At 37.6% G+C, this 19,658-nt stretch overlaps 1 protein-coding gene across 1 annotated transcript in view; it reads left to right on the top strand.

The window, feature by feature from the left end:
* The window catches only part of ALDH1A1 (aldehyde dehydrogenase 1 family member A1), a 55,832-nt gene that overhangs the window by 25,018 nt on the left and 11,156 nt on the right, over positions 1-19,658 (top strand). Inside the window, exons 5-11 of the mRNA XM_039241592.1 lie at positions 729-790; positions 2,565-2,693; positions 4,142-4,255; positions 8,640-8,742; positions 10,302-10,486; positions 15,294-15,458; positions 19,335-19,492. Of these exons, the coding sequence (XP_039097523.1) occupies positions 729-790; positions 2,565-2,693; positions 4,142-4,255; positions 8,640-8,742; positions 10,302-10,486; positions 15,294-15,458; positions 19,335-19,492 (916 nt within the window). The remainder of the gene's footprint in view (positions 1-728; positions 791-2,564; positions 2,694-4,141; positions 4,256-8,639; positions 8,743-10,301; positions 10,487-15,293; positions 15,459-19,334; positions 19,493-19,658) is intronic.

Here is a 19,658-nt window from a genome sequence, read left to right on the forward strand (position 1 = left end):
AGAGCCAGGAAGTTTTTGTGAGAACTAGAATAGAACAGAACAAAATGTACCATGTAACCTCAAAACGACCACTTCAAACTTTGAGGTGTATGAAACAATCAAAACCAGATTTCAAATATCTTACTTCTGGCATTTTTTTCATGGATTAAGAGAGTCTGCTTTTATTTTTTGGTAGGAAAAACAAAAACAAAACAAAACAAAACAACAACAACAAAACCTTTAAAATAAGCCAGTAGGCTTGTAGGGAGATATATATATATATATATATATATATATATATTTTTTTTTTTTTAATTCTACTCTTTTCTAATTTTACTAGTTTCACTTCGAAAAAATTCTGTCATTACTGATAGAAGTTAGAACTGTCAGCAATAGCACTCTAACAGGTATTTTCTTAGTCACACACATTTACCTTTTTTCTTTTTTTTAAGTTTATTTATTTATTGAGAGAGAGAGAGCATGAGTCGGGGAGGGACAGAGAGAGGAGACACAGAATCCAAAGCAGGCTCCAGGCTCTGAACTGTTAACACAGAGCCTGACATGGGGCTTGAACTCATGAATTGTGAAATCATGACTGAGGTGAAGTCAGACACTCAACCAACTGAGCCACCCAGGGGCCCCGTTTTTGTTTTTAGTTATTCTCCAAACCTTCCTCTAACATCAACCCAAACCACCAACCCATGTATGTCAAGTATATTTGTCCATAAATGATTTTGTGTTTTTTCCAGATGGAAACTTTTTTACTTATACAAGACATGAGCCTATTGGCGTGTGTGGCCAAATCATTCCTGTAAGTTGGTCTTCTATATAATTTTCAATCTTAAAAAAAAAAAAGAATTCTAGAAGCTTTATCCAACACTAATGGATCTTAGATATTTGCTAAATGCAGACCAAATGTAGTAACTGATGAGTTTAGGTCTCCCTGTGACTGAACTCCTTGGACAGGAATGAGATAGTCCCAGAATCATATCTATATTGTGGAGTCTCTCTTGAGTGTGTTTCTCTACTATCTATAGCCCTGACATTGACATTTACTCTATGGCTTGTTTTTAAAATGCTGTGTCATGTAATCTTTTTAAGACCCATGCTTCACATGTATAAGCAAAGTGGCCGTCGCCTATTTCTCTGCTGCAGGACACCAGTTTAAGTTTGGCCCTACTGTCTTCCACACTTTTTATTTCCTCATTGAGCCTTATCATGGAGAATAGTAGCAACCAGAGTGTTCAAGTCCTAAATGCATTTTTTCAATTAAAAGGGAAGAAACTATTGGACCCCTGTAAGGAATAGATCCTACCTTTAGAAGTATTTTTCAGCAGAATCATGAAGATTTCCTTTTAAGCCCCCCAAAATAGGAGGCTATCTTACTGATTGCATCAACACATTCAAAGAGGCCAGATAAAACGTTGGCAGAGTATTCTGAAGTTTTTAATTAGTTTTTAAAAATGTTTATTTATTTTGAGAGAGAGAGAGAAAAAAACAAGTGCAAATAGGGAATGAGCAGAGAAAGAAGAAGAAGAGAGAATCTCAAGCTGGCTCCAGGCTATCAGCAAAGAGCCCAATACAGGTCTTGATCTCATGAATTGTGAGATGATGACCTGAGCTGAAATCAGGAGTCGGCTGCTTACCTGAAGGAACCACCCAGCCACCCAAGAAGTTTTTAGATGAGGAAGTCACAATGAATTATCTTCTGCTTCAATGAGATTGAAATGCATTTATGTCAATATTTTGAATGAAATTGCTCATTAGTTCACAAATCTCAATAAAATTAAGAAAACCTACAAAATCCTGAACACTAATAATAGCTAATATTTATTGCAGGACTATGATGAATCAGTCACTCTATTAAGTCTTTGGCCCACTTTCTTGAAGAATCCTCAGGATAACCTTCTGAAGTAGGGAGGATTTTTTATCAGTACTTACAGATGATGAAATCATCCATGGAGAGCATGTAACTTGTCTAAGGTCACTGAGCTAGTGAGTGACTGATCTGAGATTTAAACCAAGTGCTTAGCCACCAGATCCTAGACTTTTATGTCTTTAGCCAGATATATGTCTTAGAAATACACACACACACACACACCCCTTTTATTATTGAAATATAGTTGACATACAGTATTATATTAATTTCAGGTCACTGCTAAATATTACCATTGTGTATATATTTACAATAAATGATCTATAAGGAGGGAGGAAAAATCACATTTTTCTATACACATCTGTACACACATATACAGATAACCTACAGTGTGTTTAATAGTAAGGCTTGATTTTTAAACCATGCAGTAATTTTTTTTTTCCCTCCAGTGGATGAAGAACTCAAAATAACAGCACTTGGTAAAACTATATGACTCTCTTCCATGCCCATCCCATAAGTAGTTGTTGGAGCTTTTTAGCATTTATGAGTTTGCTTTTAGCAATTAGCTGAATTTGAGCACAACAGCTGATCACACAAAGCTACGACAATTATTATTTCACATCGACGGGTAGTGTATAATGTAAAAGTTAGATTAGCAAATGTGGCTTTCAGCGGTACAAAGACTCTATTGTTGTATGTTGCTTTCTAGTGGAATTTCCCCTTGGTCATGCTCATCTGGAAGATAGGGCCTGCCCTTAGCTGTGGAAATACAGTGGTTGTCAAACCTGCAGAGCAAACTCCTCTCACTGCTCTTCACGTGGCATCTTTAATACAAGAGGTGAGTTTCCCAAATCAAAATATGTACAAGAAGTCAGGAGCCTCCCTTTACAATAGGAAGACATCACATTGTGCTACTGTAAACTACCTCCCAATGGCCCCTGGCCAGGGATGAGGACATATTTAATATGGCCGCCAGCTGAGATTCCTGGCAGTCAGCCCAGATGAACTTCAGCCCAAATGAACCTCTGCCCAAATGGAGTTAAGAAGCCAGACTCAAAGCTTCATGTCAAACAGTCACCTTATGGTCACTTTTGTTTGCTTCTTTTAAAAAATGTTATTAACGTGTATTCAGTTTTGAGAGACAGCGTCCCTCGTTTATTTGTTTCTTTAGCCTAAACTTCATGAATGCAACTTCACATTGAAACTGATGTTTCCTTCTTTTGAAGGTTGAAATGAAAAATGGTTGATAACTGGCACTAATGGCCTGGAGGTTCTGTGATTTTTTTTAAAAAAAACTAGTCCATTTGAAGATTGGAGGCTCCTGTGCCAATATGCTTACTTGTAATATTGGGCCTCATAATCTTTGAACACATCTCCCCATGAGGGGACATCCTTATATTCTGTTTTCTCTTCTAGTTTCCTCTGCATTTGCCTTTTTGCTCAAAAAGTGGCAAAAAAAAAAATTGCATGTGAAATTTATTTTCGTCAACTATCTAGACTGTGTTAATACCTTTTTTCTTGCAAACAATTTATTGCCCCTTGTCCTTCAGGCCTTTCCAGAATTTAAAAACCAAGCTTTTGTTACTAGAAACTTACATTTAAAAAATCTGAGCCTAAATCTTAAAGCTATGCTTCACTTTAAATTTAAAAAAAAAAAAAAGGCAAAAGAAATATCAAAATGGGGCATGTTGATGCCTATAACATGAAATTTGACTGTGCCTACTTCAGGTACACACTGGGTTTTACCTCATCATGTTTTTTAAACCAGGAATGAGATCAGTCTGTGAAACTTAATCAAGCATGGGATGACAATTCTTATCTAATGTTTTACTGATTAAATATTGCCAATAGGCTTTTGCAACCCAGTTGGTATGCCCAGCACAATAAATAGCTAGCCACTAAAAATGTAAGATTCTTTTCATTTTGCCGATAGGCTAATAAACACATTGCTTTCCTTCTATCAGAGTAATTTACCAAGCTCTTTTACACATACTGTCTTTCTGAGTTACTGTTAGGAAATCTGAGACGGCCATCACTAGGGCAATGATCCATAAAAGTCAAACATGGTCTTACCCCGAGGAGAAATACTTCTCCAGCAACGCAACTCTTGAGGTTATTTTAAGTGGGCTGAGAAATGAAATAATAATAATAAAACCACCAGGTAAACGAATCTTTCTTGGTAGAGAAACTCATAAGCTTGGCATAAAGAGGCAACTTTGATCCCTTACTCTCCTCTTTGAATGAAATTCTCAGTTCTCTTATAAATATTTCACTGTTTATCTACAGGCAGGTTTCCCTCCAGGAGTAGTGAACATTGTCCCCGGTTACGGACCTACTGCGGGGGCAGCCATTTCTTCTCACATGGACATAGACAAAGTGGCCTTCACAGGATCTACAGAGGTAATCAGTTACTGGGGCCAGGAGGGAGGAATGTCTGCATCTCCAGGTATCAGAAGCGTGTTTTATGTAACTGTTTTTAGGATGACATTTCTTTAAAACAAAAGTTCTTTTTTGTGATTTGTTCCTTATTCGAGCCTTCAAACGTGTTTATAGAACATAAGCAGATGTCGTTGAGATGAAACGAAATACCTGCGACAAAGTCGGACTGCAGTGAATTGCTTTTAGTGTGTTCATTCCTTTCCTTGATGAGGACTATAGCTGATTAGATCCTGTCATGTGATTAGTATGGTTTATGATAGAACATCTAAATTAAGCCACAGTGATTTGTATGAATGAACGTAATTTTACCCTGTAGATTATGAACACTAAATTGCAGAACATCACCCTTAGCTCCTTATTTGGGGCTCTCTGTTTCTTGATCATTCTGAAAGGGAGCAAGTAACTTAGCTTCCTGAATGTTACTGTTGGCTTAGCCTAACTTTTATGCCTCTCTGGCTCCAGCTTGACCTTCTGGAAGGTTAAAGAACAAGGTCTCACCCATGGGCACTGCAGGAAGAGGCAGGAGAGAGAGAGAGAGAGAGAATGAGAGCTGCCTGGAAAGTGGAGTTTGGGAGAATAGATTCCCATCTATTGAGATGATTTCCTACTGCAAGCAAAAAGATAGTGGCAAAATCAGACTATACCAAGCAAAACACAACTTGCGTCCTATTGGCTTGTGTGACATTGTTGGAAGGTTGGTGCAAACCTCTTACTGGTATTCAGTAGAAAGGTTGAAGACTGAGAAGAATGCTTTCTTATAAAGTGGCTGTTACAAATAAGAGATGTGGCAGGATGTGATTAAGATACTAAGATATGTACCAACTTCTCTGAGGGCATTCACAGGAAAGAATAAAGAATGGTGATGTCTACATGGGTGTTAGAATTTGCTCTGAATTTTAAAAAGTGGTTACCTTTTTAACTCCCCTGGAGATTGAGAAGCAAGAAGAACATTCTAGACAATGAGGAGAGACTAATTGGATTATGTTATACTCCTTCTTAGCCCCTCCAGTATAAAAAAACATCTACATAGAGATTTAAGATGGTGGAAAATCAAGGGTTATTCTTTCTGATTTTCTTTAAACTAGATAAATACTTATGTACTTTTTCTTACATTTCATAGACACAGAATAGAAAAAGTTTGCATTCTACAAACCCCTAACTGATGTGGGGGAATGTGAATCCTGCATTCGGAATTCTGTGGACAAAATAAGTGGAAATGAGACGTGGTAATAAGTTAAAAAGTGGTAAAGTCACAGATCAAAATCATAGCAGAGGCAAGAAGGGCAGAAAGGTACAAACTCCTTGGCCAAGCATTCTAGACCTTCCCCAATAAAGATTCATACCCATTTCTTGCTCTAGATCCCGTGCCTACTCATTCTCCAGTTCACGTGGGCTGCTCTTCCCTGACCTCATCTCTAGAATCACTGCCAATTTGTCTCAGCTCAGCCCTAGGCCCCTACAGCATTTTGGGGGACTTTATCTGCCAAAATAGAAAAAACTTTGAGGTTAAAAGACTAGGAAACATCTGGGCACAAATTACACGTTTAAGCAGTGTGTCTTCCAAAAGTTAAGTACCATTGCTAAATTTGCATTTCTCATTTGTGAATAGGAATAATATCCACCTTATTGTACAGAATAAAATGGAATGAGCTAATGAGTAGTAAACACCCTACTAGTGAGTGCCCTATAGTGGACTCAGATGTATCTTTTCCTTCCTCTTGGCTTTTGCTCACTGATGGCCAGTCCTACTATAATATGGCTTCTGCCACATGTGACTTCTATGACTCTCTCTGCAGTCCCAGAGACATCCTGAATTTTTTTTTAGTGCCTATTAATTTATTATTGAGAGAGACAGACAGAGGCAAAGAGAGAGAGAGAGAGAGAGAGAGAGAATCTCAAGCAGGCTCTGTGCTGTCAGTGTAGAGCCTGATGCAGGGCTCCATCTCACGAACCATGAGATCAGACCTGAGCCGAAATCAAGAGTTGGATGCTTAACCGACTGAGCCACCCAGGTGCCCCCATCCTGAATTTGACCCCCCTCCCACCACCATGTCCCCATTATCCATGAAACATCATTATATAGTTCATGTTCTTTGCTTGGTCTTGAATCTCTCTCCTTTGCTTACCATCCTCAAAGGCTATTATATTCATTGTTATCTGCAGAAACTAGTACAGTAACTACTTCTGGATAAGTATTAAATAGTCAAGTGTAACCAAGATGATTTTAGAGGCCACACAGAAAACTCAGTCTTTCTGGGCTCTCTTTGAGCTTCAGGTTTGTTTGGCAGATAGCAGGAAATTTGCCAAGCTCCATGAAAGAGGCCAACAATGGATTACATCTACTGTGGTTCTTATTACAATGACCCTCTTTCTAAAATCCTTCTGGTAAAATAAAAATGTTAATGTCTCATCAGATTCATTTAAAACAGGATCCAATCCAACAGGGTGTGATAAGCTCTGCTATTTTCTTGAGCATTTGCTATTTCTGTCCCACATGACAATGCCACAATATCATGCAACATATTGTTTACCATAGTCTTGAAGTTTCTTATCTTTCTCATTATAGAACTTTTTCAAGAAAAATGGTGAACCTTTACTTTTTTCCAAGTAAAGGACCAAAAACACCAGACAAAAATGGATGTTTCCTTGTTTTCACTTTAGCGAGACCTTTGAGAAAACTCAAACAAATGTTTTATTTGCCAACTAAACTTGTCCTAAGCAAATGTGTAGCCTTCCTCTCTTATTCATGCTTCTAGGCATTCTTCATTCTCATTCTTTTGACATCTGTTGCTTTTAGAAAAATATCTCCAATCTTATTCCCTTCCCCAAGACAAAACTTACCTGCTTTAATAAAGTTTCACCAGTATATTTTTCTAAGTTAAAAAACAAAGGGAAAAAAGATGCAGAAAGAAGTAAATTCAAAGGGGGAAAAGAAAAGAATATTATGTAGGAAATAAAAAATTCTTAATCATCTTAAAGGAAAATTGAATAAGAAGTATATAATGGAAGGAAAATGGTATACAAGAAAAATTTCAGACAAGATTTTCCCACTGCAAGCAAGCCTGTTAGTTTAACCCACATTAAAGGATTTGCACGTAACATCTTTAAATAAGATACAAACACTGACAGATTAATTAATGCTTCACTCTGTAATGCGCAGTAGCATTCGGCTCAGTAATCACATAAAATTCAAACATACGCTCAGTAAGCATCCACTTATCTCTTGTTCCAGGGGATAGAAACATTTTATTTAAATCTGATGTGTCAAATGGGAAAAGAAACCCAGAAGCAAGATAAAATAAATCATCTTTCAAAAAGGAAAGCAAAGATCATTTAGTGCATTAGGATTTCAATAAAAATAATAAAGAGGAAATAGTTATAAAGCAGGCCAGGCTTTAGGGATGGAAAAACAAAACAACTACAGAAAATAATCTTGATGGGATGTGATCCACAAAGAAAAAAATGAAAACAATGCCTTTCTCTGAAGAGAGGCAGCTAGCATTAAAGAAGAAACCAGAACAGTAGGATTCCAGCTAGCACAGAGCCTAGATCCAATTTCTTTTTTCTAGCTCTACAGTTCAAAGGTGTGGAGGGAGAGAGGAAGGGAGGAATGGAGGGAGGAGACAGAGAGAGAGAGGGAGGGACACCTGTCAGCCAATTCATCTGCAACAGATAGTGCTAACAAGAAGTACGCAGAGATAGGACTTTACCACTGCTACCAAGGAGGTGATATCTGTTTGAGAAATTGATATGTACACAAATAATACAATCCGAGGAAGACTCTCATGAGGGTTTTGTGGGGCATACGAGGAAGCAAAGGTCATGTCTACCCAGAGTCAACACAGCAGGCTTCTAAGAAGAGTTCAGATACCAGCTGGACCCCAAGGAAGGGGGAATTGGAGCCAGCCCAGGTCAGAATGAGCATAGAATGAGAAACAGAGATGAGATTTAAGGGTTAGTGAATATGACAGTTTGGATGGAGTTCTCTGCATTTCAGTAGAAGGATAAAAAGTCAAGTAGATAAGTTTTGCTCGGATCGTGATGTGTCAGGTCCATCCATAGAAAGGTGAAGTTCTGATTAAAATGAAAACTCCTCTGTGTCCAGTTGTGTACATCAAGATCAGCTGTGTATCTGCTCTCATCAGTGTTTTCCTGATTCATCGTATTTGTGATCAGATGGAGGAGCCTTTGATATCTGCAGGTGCGAAATCTCGAAAAATGCCATTAATGCTTCTCCCTAACGAAATGCAACTATGGCACAAACATCATGTAAATTAAAGATGCCAAATGAACCTGCCATCATGAGACCAGATTAAGCTTCCTCCTTTGTGACGCTCCATTACAGGTTGGCAAAATGATCAAAGAAGCTGCGGGGAAAAGCAATCTGAAGAGGGTGACCCTGGAGCTTGGTGGAAAGAGCCCCTGCATTGTGTTTGCTGACGCCGACTGTGAGTGAAAGCCACTCTTAACTTTTCGCCCCTCACACCCTCCGGTAGTGCCCTCTGGTGAAGCTGAAGTTTATAAAAGTGCTCGTCACATCAAAATGTAAAGCATTAATGACAATCTGGAATCACTCTTGAAAAATCTCTCAAACTGCCCTAAAATATAACACCTAGATACGTCTAACACAGACACTATTTCTTCCTGATTTGGAATAGTTTACTATTTCCTCAGTGGAACTCTAATCAAACTAACTGTTTTGCACTTAGGGGCCATGGTGTATTCTTATTTAATTCCATGCCTTTAAATATCAGCCTTGGATTAGGCATGGTGAAATACCCTCAGTTATATTATACTGAGACCTGCTGGAGAGATGGTAAATTTCACATGTGTCATTTCCCTTCACTCTGGGTCATACACACATTAAATGAAATGGCCAGAAGGAAATGACACCTATTATTTAAGAAATTTCTCTCTCTCTTTCTCTTCCTAGCAAGTATAGTCAGATTTACATATATTCAACCCACAATTACGATGTGACTCCACTATACAAAATCCCAGGTTCATTCTCATTATATCATCGAGTAAAATCCCATCATTACGTTCTAAATGGATGTCAAATAGCAGAGATAGATTGTCAAGCATTCATCTAGCTCTTTCTTTAGCAGCTGAGGTGTGTGTCCATAAACAAAGATGGCTGAATATGGTCTTAACTGAAGCTTTTCAGAACACACTACCTTATATATTCTACAAATGAGATTCCTCATTTTTACCAAACCTTTCTAGGACCTGTTTCCACTACAACTTAGGTAGGTGTGGTTAGTTAACAAAAGAAATATAATGACACTCGACTGATGTATGTTGAATTAAATCTTCAGCATTTAGAAAATAGAAATGCAGAGAAAACTTTTTTGAGGTTGTTTAGGACTTAACAATGATGCAACCTATTCCTCACTTTCAAGACGCATTCTACTCTCTCAAATACATAGGTGAGAAGAACTTACAGGCATATATGAAATAATACGGCATGTTTTAAATAAAGTTGGGAAATGTTTTTCCTGGGACAAAGTTGTAAATCTTGGCTAGTGATTCTGAATATTAATTTTTTTCAGGAATAACACTTTTCTTATTGATCAGGGTGTCTAAAATTACTTTTTAAATTATTTAATGCAATCGATAGTTCATATTTTCTTTGTCATGTAGTTAAAACCTGGAGCCTGAAATATTCATAGTCATCTAAGTATAATTGGAGATATTTATACAAATCATTTGCAGTGGAATTAGATCTTATGAGACTTTCTACATACTTGGTAATACCAATATCAAAATAGTAATAATAACTACAATATTTTTAGATTCTGTATTTGTTGCTATCATTTTCTTATCAAATAAAGAATTAGAAAAGGTAATTTGTCACCTGGCTGATAAGAGGTGGGAGGTATTGAATTTACGTCTGACTATGTAACTGATAATTTTTCTATACCATCATACTACTTCTGATAGATATGCATAAAAATATGTAACTTTGAAAAATAACTCTCCTTCAACGTGAATGTCTTCTTTGCAGTGGATAATGCCATTGAATTTTCCCACCATGGGTTATTCTACCACCAAGGCCAGTGTTGTATAGCTGCATCCAGACTTTTTGTGGAAGAATCAATTTATGATGAGTTTGTTCGAAGGAGTGTTGAACGGGCTAAAAAATATGTTCTTGGAAATCCTCTGACCCCAGGGGTCAATCAAGGCCCTCAAGTGAGTATAAAATGGAAGGAAGAGGTCTCACAGAAGACAAGAATAAAGTGTCCTCTTTAGGCTTACTTTTTGTTGAGTAAGACTATTTCCTTGCCACAGATCTTCCTAGGTGACAATACTGTAGCAGTTTGGTATTAAAAAAAAAAAAAAAAAAGAATCCAACACCCAATTGAAAGAAAGCTTCCTTCTTTCATGTGTTGGCTAGTTTTCATGTCTTGAAACAGTTTAAGAAGCATTGAAAATTGAAAATATGAGGAGAAACGACAAATGCTGTAGATTTCTTGTTTTCCTCAATCTGCACACCTCTTGATTCCTGTGTGTGGTCTCTGTCCACTTTGGGAGTTTGTATACAATACTATCATTTGTGCCTTCCTCAGATCCAGCCCTTTGTCCCAGGTTACATCCCACAGATGTGGGCAGCTAGCCTACCTCTATACTCTCTCCAGTCTTCAGTAACTCTGACTGGCCTTCTAATGGTGGCCCGAGTGTCCTAGAAGGTCCTGAGTTCCTGGCTCTGTGGCCAACTTCTCATTTTAGGTGGAGAAGGCCAGTTGTTCCCTAGAGTTCCCGTTTTTGTCTGCCTTCTTAGAATCGTTATCAACACGAGAGTCTTTCTCTTGTCCAAATGCTACCTTTGCCTCTTGCTTGTACAGTTAAACTTGTTCATTGTCTGTTATGCGAGCTCCTGGATCTTTGGTTCTAAATTTACTCCAGTCCTTGGGACCTTGATGCAGAGCAGTGGTTCTCAACTGAGAAAGGGGATGGTTCTCCTGGTACCTAGTGGAAGGTAAAGGCCAGAGATGCTATTAAACATCTTAAAATGCGACAGGAGGGCCCCACAACTAAGAGTTATCTGCCACAAAATGCCAATGAGGCTGCTGCTGAGAAACCTTGCCCTAGAGTGTAGACATTAAGCTTAGAGGCTCTCTTCTTTCACACGAAAAATTATACACTGTTCCATGTTGTTGATTTGAAGCAAACACTAATCTTAACTTACTAAACCAAAAGTAAATATGATTAACCAAAATTTATTGAATGTGACTATCAGCTGAAGCCTGGGATAAGCACCTGGCACGACCAAAAGGAGCAAGGAGGATATGATACCTGATCTCATGGAGTTTACAGACTGAAAAGGTCAAAGCGATGTTCCGGGTTTTTCTGCGCGAGCCAAGATAGCTAAGGAGGAAAATCTTAGGATTTAGGCAATGCCACTTATTAAAACCTAAAAGCCCTAAAATACCTCAGCTTGGCAAATGAAGTAATACATTGATTTATCTCAACCACATTATATTTTGTTTTTATCTTTGAGTTAATAGAGGTAATGGCTAATTTTGCTCATATTGGTTAGATTTTCAAATGGATGCCAAGACATATAATAAATTTGATTTCGATTTGGTCTCCAATTCTGAAAAAGGAGGACATTCTAAGTTTTCAGTTTGCTTATTTCTCTCTATAAATAACTACTTATCTATGTAAAAGTAAAGCATTTTTCCCATTTGATGTGTTGATAGATAAATAGGTAGATAGATAGATAGACAGATGATAGATGATAGATAGATAGATAGATAGATAGATAGATAGATAGATAGATAGATCTGAAGAGGAGCAGGGAGGGGAAGGAAGGAGAAATGAAGAGAATAGAATATCTAAGATACTTAATATTAAACATTGTTGGGCAATACGCTCTATTGGGGGATCTGCACAATTCAAACAGAGGCTCAAAAATTGATACCTCTTTCTTCGTAAGAAAAGGGAGTTAAAATAGACTTTAAGAAAATGCTTATTCATAGGATTCTTAAGTAAATAGTGATCTAACTTCATAGTATAAGGCTTTAATCTCTGTAAGCAAATAGATTTTCATCACTAGTTTTACTGATTAAGTAGAATAAGTAAATTTTTGAGAAGTAAGACTGAAAACGCCTTGAAGCTTCTTCACCCATAAAAATATCTGTTTTTATTAGAAAGAACTGATAGAGACATTTATGCACTAAGTACATTTATATATAAATATATGTAAATATATGTGTTATATATACATATACATATATACTCATATGTGGGCATATATGTGTGTATATATTATATATACATATATAAATTTCTTAATTGGTAAAGTGATTTTCCAATTTGATTTCATAGACCAAAATATGCATTTTTAAACACCTGGAAATGTCAAAATTTTCATTTGAAAAAGAAGTGATGATACCAATATCGAATGTTGTTAACATTATCAGCAGAGTTTCATCTTGTCTTAATGCAGAGAGATGGGCTTTTGAAATCGAGGTTGGCTTTAAAATCTAACCTCCCTCAGGCTCTGTTTTCTCATCTGTAAAATGGAAGTAGTAACACCAGTCTTGTGGGGTCATTGGGCAGTGAAATGCAATAATCTATATAGAGCATCTATCTAAGTGCCTGGGTCACAGTACATGCTCAAATGTCTGGCAAACAGATGAAAATTACATGCTTCCATTTATACCTATGGTGACAATTATTATCACAGATCAATAACTTCATATATCTGCTCTCATGGCTTTTGTTGATCTATGGTTTCCAAATAACTTGAAGGGTGCATCAGTGTCATTTCTCAAAGTGTCTTCTTTCTCAGCCCGTGAACCCTAAAGAATTAAAGAATTTACACATGCAAACACAGCAAAATGTATACTTGCGGCTATCACAATGCCATGCCCCATTACATTTCATGGACTAGCCCATGAGCTAAGGGCCCATCACAGAATAGAGGGCCCTTGCTACATCCTAGCATTATTGAGAAGTTCCTGAGGGCCAAAAAGGGAGCAAATTCAGATATGGCCAGTCTGAAACCTTCTGAAGAAGATTTGTATTTATGGTGAATCAGAATTAGCCAGGTTAAACTGGGGATGTCCCTAAGTGTAACTGAAAACTTCCCTCACTAGGCCTAACCTAGAATGCAATGTTCTCAATCTTTCCTGTGCAGTTGAATCCCCCGAATTAAAAATGCAAATTCTGATGTAGTAAGTCTTGGGGTGAGGCCTAAGAAATGCATGTTGCCACCAAGTAATGTTAGAGCTGCTGGTTAGAGAACTGTGTTTTCAGGAACCAGGCAGTAAAAGATGAATTCCTGTAGTTTTAGAAGTTATTGACCATCTAAGTCTTCCAACAGCCAAATCTTTTCAGCCTTTACCTCCTAGTGCACAGGGAAAACTAGCATTGACACCAAATATCCACTCTGGTCATAGGCAGAGGAAAGATATGGCTTAGGGAATACATATTAAAACCCCCCAAAATCATGATTTTTTTGAGGCTACAGTCAAATTAATATTTTGGAATAGGCCGGGGAAGCTTTGCATGGAGATACATGGACCCTTGGTTATTTGCTGACAATCCACAATCTTCTAACCAGGCAGAACTAATACCTCCACTTAGTCTGGCTGTAGTAAATATTATGCAGCAATTTAAATATAAAACCAGCAGCCATTAAACCAACACTACAACTCCCATACTTTGCTGGAAATGAAGGAACATTTTCTCTGGAGAATATTCAATTAAATATTGTGCACTGAGAAGGATTGAGCAACGTTGTACCGAATATTCTGCCAAATTTTAGAAAACCGTTTCTGGTTTCAGATAGCACTTAATCTAATTGGATATGGGAGCTGGTTTGTGTGCAGGCAGGGCTCTTTGAAACCTTTTCCTGGGATTTAGAAGATGGCGGAGATTGCAGGGTAAGAGAAGATAAAAAGCAACACTTTTTAAGTAATGAGAAAAGACAAGTTGAACTGGCATAAGCCCCTCCCCCTTAACTCCTGGATCTTCAATCGTTTTCCTTTAAAATTTTTTAATAATGTTTATTTAGGGGCGCCTGGGTGGCTTAATCGGTTAAGCGTCCGACTTTCGCTTAGGTCATGATCTCGCGGTTCGTGGGTTCGAGCCCCGCGTCGGGCTCTGTGCTGACTGCCAGCTCAGAGCCTGGAGTCTGTTTCAGAGTCTGTGACTCCCTCACTCTCTGACCCTCCTCTGCTCAAGCTACCTCTCTCTCGCGCCTAGAAATAAATAAAAAAAAAACACATTTAAAAAATTTAATAATGTTTATTTTGAAAGAGCAAGAGAGAGAGCAGAGGAGGGGCAGAGAGAGAGGAAGACAGAATCTGAAGCAGGCTCCAGGCTCTGAGCTGTCAGCACAGATACATGGGGCTCCAACTCACGAACCATGAGATCATGACCTGAGTTGAAGTTGGACGCTTAACTGACTGAGCCTCACAGGCGCCCCTAATCTTTTTCCTTTAAAACGTAACCTTAACCTGCTGAGAGGGATCTTAACTGGAGAGAGTGACCAGACTGTGGTCAGCATGGATCTGGCCAGGAGAGAATGTCAGGAATGAGGAAAACCACACAGAGGTCTAGGAATCGTCAAAGTCCCAAAGCATATCTGCTGGCCAACTGCCATATTTAATTAAACCCATTATCAAAGTTCTTTTTTTCCTTTTACTCTTTATTTCACTTCAGATTACAGTTGCCAAGTAAGTATGTTTGACTATTAACAGGCTTTCTTCCAGTGTAAATGAACATAAATAATGTAAATAACACTTGTTTGCAGTGATGATGTGCTTTTCTTATGTAACTATAAAACAGGTGCTAAATACAAATATGTATCTTTAAGCACTCAAATCACTCAGCCTCTGTCTGCTCTTTTGATGGAATATTTGACTTAATAACAATATTTGAGCATTTTGAAGCCCTCGCTAACAGACTGGGCAATGTATTACTTTTATAAACTTACTTGCTTAATTAATTCACTTATTGTCGTTTCCGTATGATATTTTTCAAATAGATCGATAAGGAGCAATACGAAAAAATACTTGACCTCATTGAGAGTGGGAAGAAAGAAGGGGCCAAACTGGAGTGTGGTGGAGGCCCGTGGGGGAATAAAGGCTACTTCATCCAGCCCACAGTCTTCTCCAATGTTACAGATGACATGCGCATTGCCAAGGAGGAGGTAAAAATGCTTTCATTCTGCTCTGTTCCCTTTGTTGCCATATTTTGTCTATGTGTCTGTACAAGGTGTCCCTTTAAAATTCTCAGCTCTTTTAACATCTTCTTTGGTTTGTATGTTACTTTCCATCTCTGTTACTGATAAACATTTATTTGTAATCAAGACTCAAAATAGTAAGGAAGTCATGAGGCCAGCCAAGAGTTTCCCGCCAGGGATAGATCAGGATGCTTAGTAATTTCTGGGTGCTTCTTCCACAGCTTTAAGGTAATGGAAATGAAAACTTCATCTTCATTGTTTCTTTTTCTCCTCTGGAAATAATATATTCAAAGATTATTGGAAAAGGATTACATGATATGCAGGATTTTTTTTACATTTTTTTAAAGTTTATTTATTTACTTTGAGAGAGAAAGGGTGTGAGAGCTTGGAGGGGCAGAAAGAGAGGGAAAGAGAGAATCTCACTCAAGCAGGCTCTGCACTGCCAGCACAGAACCTGGCACGGGGTTCAAACTCATGACCTGTGAGATCATGACCACAGTCAAGAGTTGGACTTAACCCACTGAGCCACCCAGGTGCCCTAGATATGCAAGATTTAAAAAAAAAAAAAATTTTTTTTTAATGTTTTATTTATTTCTAGGCGAGAGAGAGAGAGAGAGACAGCGTGAGCAGGGGAGGGTCAGAGAGAGAGGGAGTCACAGACTCTGAAACAGGCTCCAGGCTCCGAGCTGGCAGTCAGCACAAAGCCCAACACGGGGCTCAAACCCACGAACCGTGAGATCATGACCTAAGCGAAAGTCGGACGCTTAACCGACTAAGCCACCCAGGCGCCCCAGGACTTTTTTTTTTTAAATGAGAGCACTTATTATGATACACACTGGGTGTTATACGTAAGTGATGAATCGTTAAATTCTACTCCTGAAACCAATATACACTATACTTTAACTAGCTAGAATTAAAAAAAAAAAATACTTGAAAAAAATTTAAGTCTCTTATTTTGAGATAAATGTAGATTCAACTGCTGTTAGGAGAAATAATGCAGGCAGGTCCCGTGTGCTTTCTACCTAGTCTCCTTCAAATGGTAACATCTTGGACAACTATAGCATAATGTCACAGCAGGTATGTTGACATCGAAATAGGCAAAACACCGAACATTTTCTCACCACATGAATCCCTCATGTTTCATTACTAGTCAAATCCATGTACCTCCTACACCACACTATCCTTCAGCGTAGGCCTTTCCTTAACTACTAATCTGTTCTCCGTTTCTATTATTTTGTCATTTCAAGAATTTTTCATAAGTAGTTTCATACTCCATGTAACCTTTCAGGATGGGCGTTTTTTTTTTTTCACTCATCTTAACTTTCTACAGATTCAATTATATCATTGCATGTAAGGGTAGTTGTGCCTTTTTACTGCAGAGAAGTACTCTGTTGTATAGATGGACGCACCACCGTTTAACCATTCACTTACAGAAGACCTTGTGGGTTGTTTTCCATTTGGGGCTACTACGAATAATGCTGCTATAAACCTGGGTGTACAGGTTTTTGTTAAGAACCTAAGTCTTCCTTTCTCTGGGATAAATGCCCAGGAGTACAATTAGTGGGTCGCACAGTGGATGAAATTTTTATAGAAACTGGCAAACTTGTTTCCAGAGTGGCTGAACACTTTCACGTTCCCATTAGCAATGTGTGAGCAACACTTTCCCTGCATCCTGGTTCACGTTAATGTAGTTTTCATTGTAGCCGTTTAGCACTACGTTGAAAGAGAGTAGCAAGAGTGAGCACTTTCGCTTTTCCCCATCCTAAGGGAAAAGCATTCAGTCTTTGTCACTAAGTATGATATTAGCTGTGAGATTTTCATAAATGCCCTTAATCAGGTTTTAGAAGTGCCTTTCTACTCCTGATTTGTTGAGAGGAAAAGGAGAATGGATTTTTGTCAAATGCTTTTTCTGTCTTCACTGAGATGATTATGTGGTATTTTTTCTTCATTCTACCAAACTGGAATGAATCTCACTTGGTAATGGTGTGTAATTCATTTTGTGTATTGCTGAATACTATTTGCTAATTCTTTTTAAGAATATTTGCTGTAGTTGATATTGGTCTGTAGTCTGAGAGATATTGGTCTATAGTTTTATTTGTTATTTATATTTATGACATTTGTATTCATTTTTATAAAATATAAAATTATATTATATAAAACATATATAAATATATTTTAAAAATAAATATAAAATACTATAAATATGAAATATTCTCATTTAATTCACGTGAGAATTAAACATGAGAATGAGAGGAGTACTATTGTATTCTTTTCTTTAGTCTTTTCTTCCCAGAAACAAATGCTCTCTTTTATATTTTCACCTATTTAGAGTGGTATTATTTTTCTAATAAAAATCTCAGAACATTTATCAGGTATATAATTCCTATGTTACATTTTTATGACTGGTAACTCAATAAAATTATACATAACAGTTTGATCCAAGAATTTTCCTAAATAATGACATGATAGTTGTTTTCAGCATCTACACATTATACAGATTTTATTACCCCAGTGAATATAACATGAACCTTTTGGTATTGTTATGCCTCTGTGTCCTGAGTTCTCCTTTGATCCACAGACTCAACTATGATTTAGGATTCTTGTTGTTGTCCTAAATGGTAAATGAAAAACCCAAGGGCTGCAGTAAAAAGGGGCTTGGTCACATGGCTAGCTAATGACAGTTTGGAAGTACAGTTAATTCTGTGACTGCCCTTCCCCACTCTTTCTACTGTGATCTATGTTGTTCATATTAACTTCGTTGTCCATCCAATCCCACCTATCCTGACATTGTAGAATCTCATGGAGCATGTAGGAACCTTTCTGCTAAAAGGTGATAGAGTGTTAACGTTAGAAGGAGCATGATAGATAATTTAGGCCAAAAGTCAAATGTATAAATAGGGTCATCAAGATCCAAAGAGCTTCAGTGACTTGTTACTGTTACAGAATTATAGATGCCATCATCATCAAACTAGAAGGATCTCTTAAGCCCACCTCTCCAATCTCCACTATGTCCATCAGTTTGCTCCTGACTAATGGCCAGCCAGTGTCTCTTTAAACAAATTCATCAACAGGTGCCTCATTATTTCTTAGGCTTTTCCATGTTTGGACAATGCTAAGCATTAGAAAGTTCTGCCTCTGGCCACATACGGATCCCTCCTCTGATGTTCTACTGTTGGCCTCATATCTGCACTATGCCCTTTTCCACATAAAAGCCATCCATATAATTGAAAATACCATTCATCCCCTACATTCCTCCTCACCCCCCATCCCCGTTCTCTTGGCCCTGTTTTCAGCTCTTGCACTTCCTGATTTTCCTGGGCAAATATATTGCAGTTAAATATTTTGTGAGCATAAACCAATTAATATTAAGAAGATATTATCCAGAGATATGATAAATGAGGGCACTTATTATGATACGCAATTATTGCTTACTCATTTATCCAGTAGAACAAGTATTGGTTTCTTGGATTTACTTTTTATGTAGTGACTTGGATGACGAAGAAAACTAGGGAGAGAATATACAATATTCCTAAAGGTAAAAGAAATTCTGAAGTTAATGACTTTATGCACAACGGTAAGTCTTGGAAGTCTAATTCCAACGAGAAAATAAATATTGCCTTATTTATTCTACTCCATTTTGTTCCAAGGGGAATTTAACCCATGACCATTGCCTTTCCTAACCTGCCATTCCAGGAGCTACCATTTTGATTCCTAAACTTTAAAATAGAAAGTAAAATCTTAATTTAGGATAGTTTGTAGGGGAATAAAACTACAATGCCATTTAAAATATTTGGTTTTACCCTGCTGCTTTGATTTATTTCATTCTCTTTTTTTATGGTATAGATATTTGGACCAGTGCAGCAAATCATGAAATTTAAATCTTTAGATGAAGTGATCAAGAGAGCAAACAATACTCTTTATGGCTTATCGGCAGGGATCTTTACCAAAGATGTGGATAAAGCCATAACGGTCTCCTCCGTTCTGCAGGCTGGGACAGTGTGGTACGTCAGATCTACATCATATTGCCTTTTCAATGTTAACTGCATTAACATGCTATTTTGAACCTTTTTCTTTCTTTCTTTACTTGTTTGTTCTTATTTTTTTATAGTTTATTTATTTTTGAGACAGAGAGAGACAGAACATGAGTGGGGGAGGGGCAGAGAGAGA

This window comes from Hyaena hyaena, unplaced genomic scaffold, assembly GCF_003009895.1.
Source record: "Hyaena hyaena isolate Hyena2069 unplaced genomic scaffold, ASM300989v1 scaffold_196, whole genome shotgun sequence".
Classification (NCBI taxonomy): domain Eukaryota; kingdom Metazoa; phylum Chordata; class Mammalia; order Carnivora; family Hyaenidae; genus Hyaena; species Hyaena hyaena.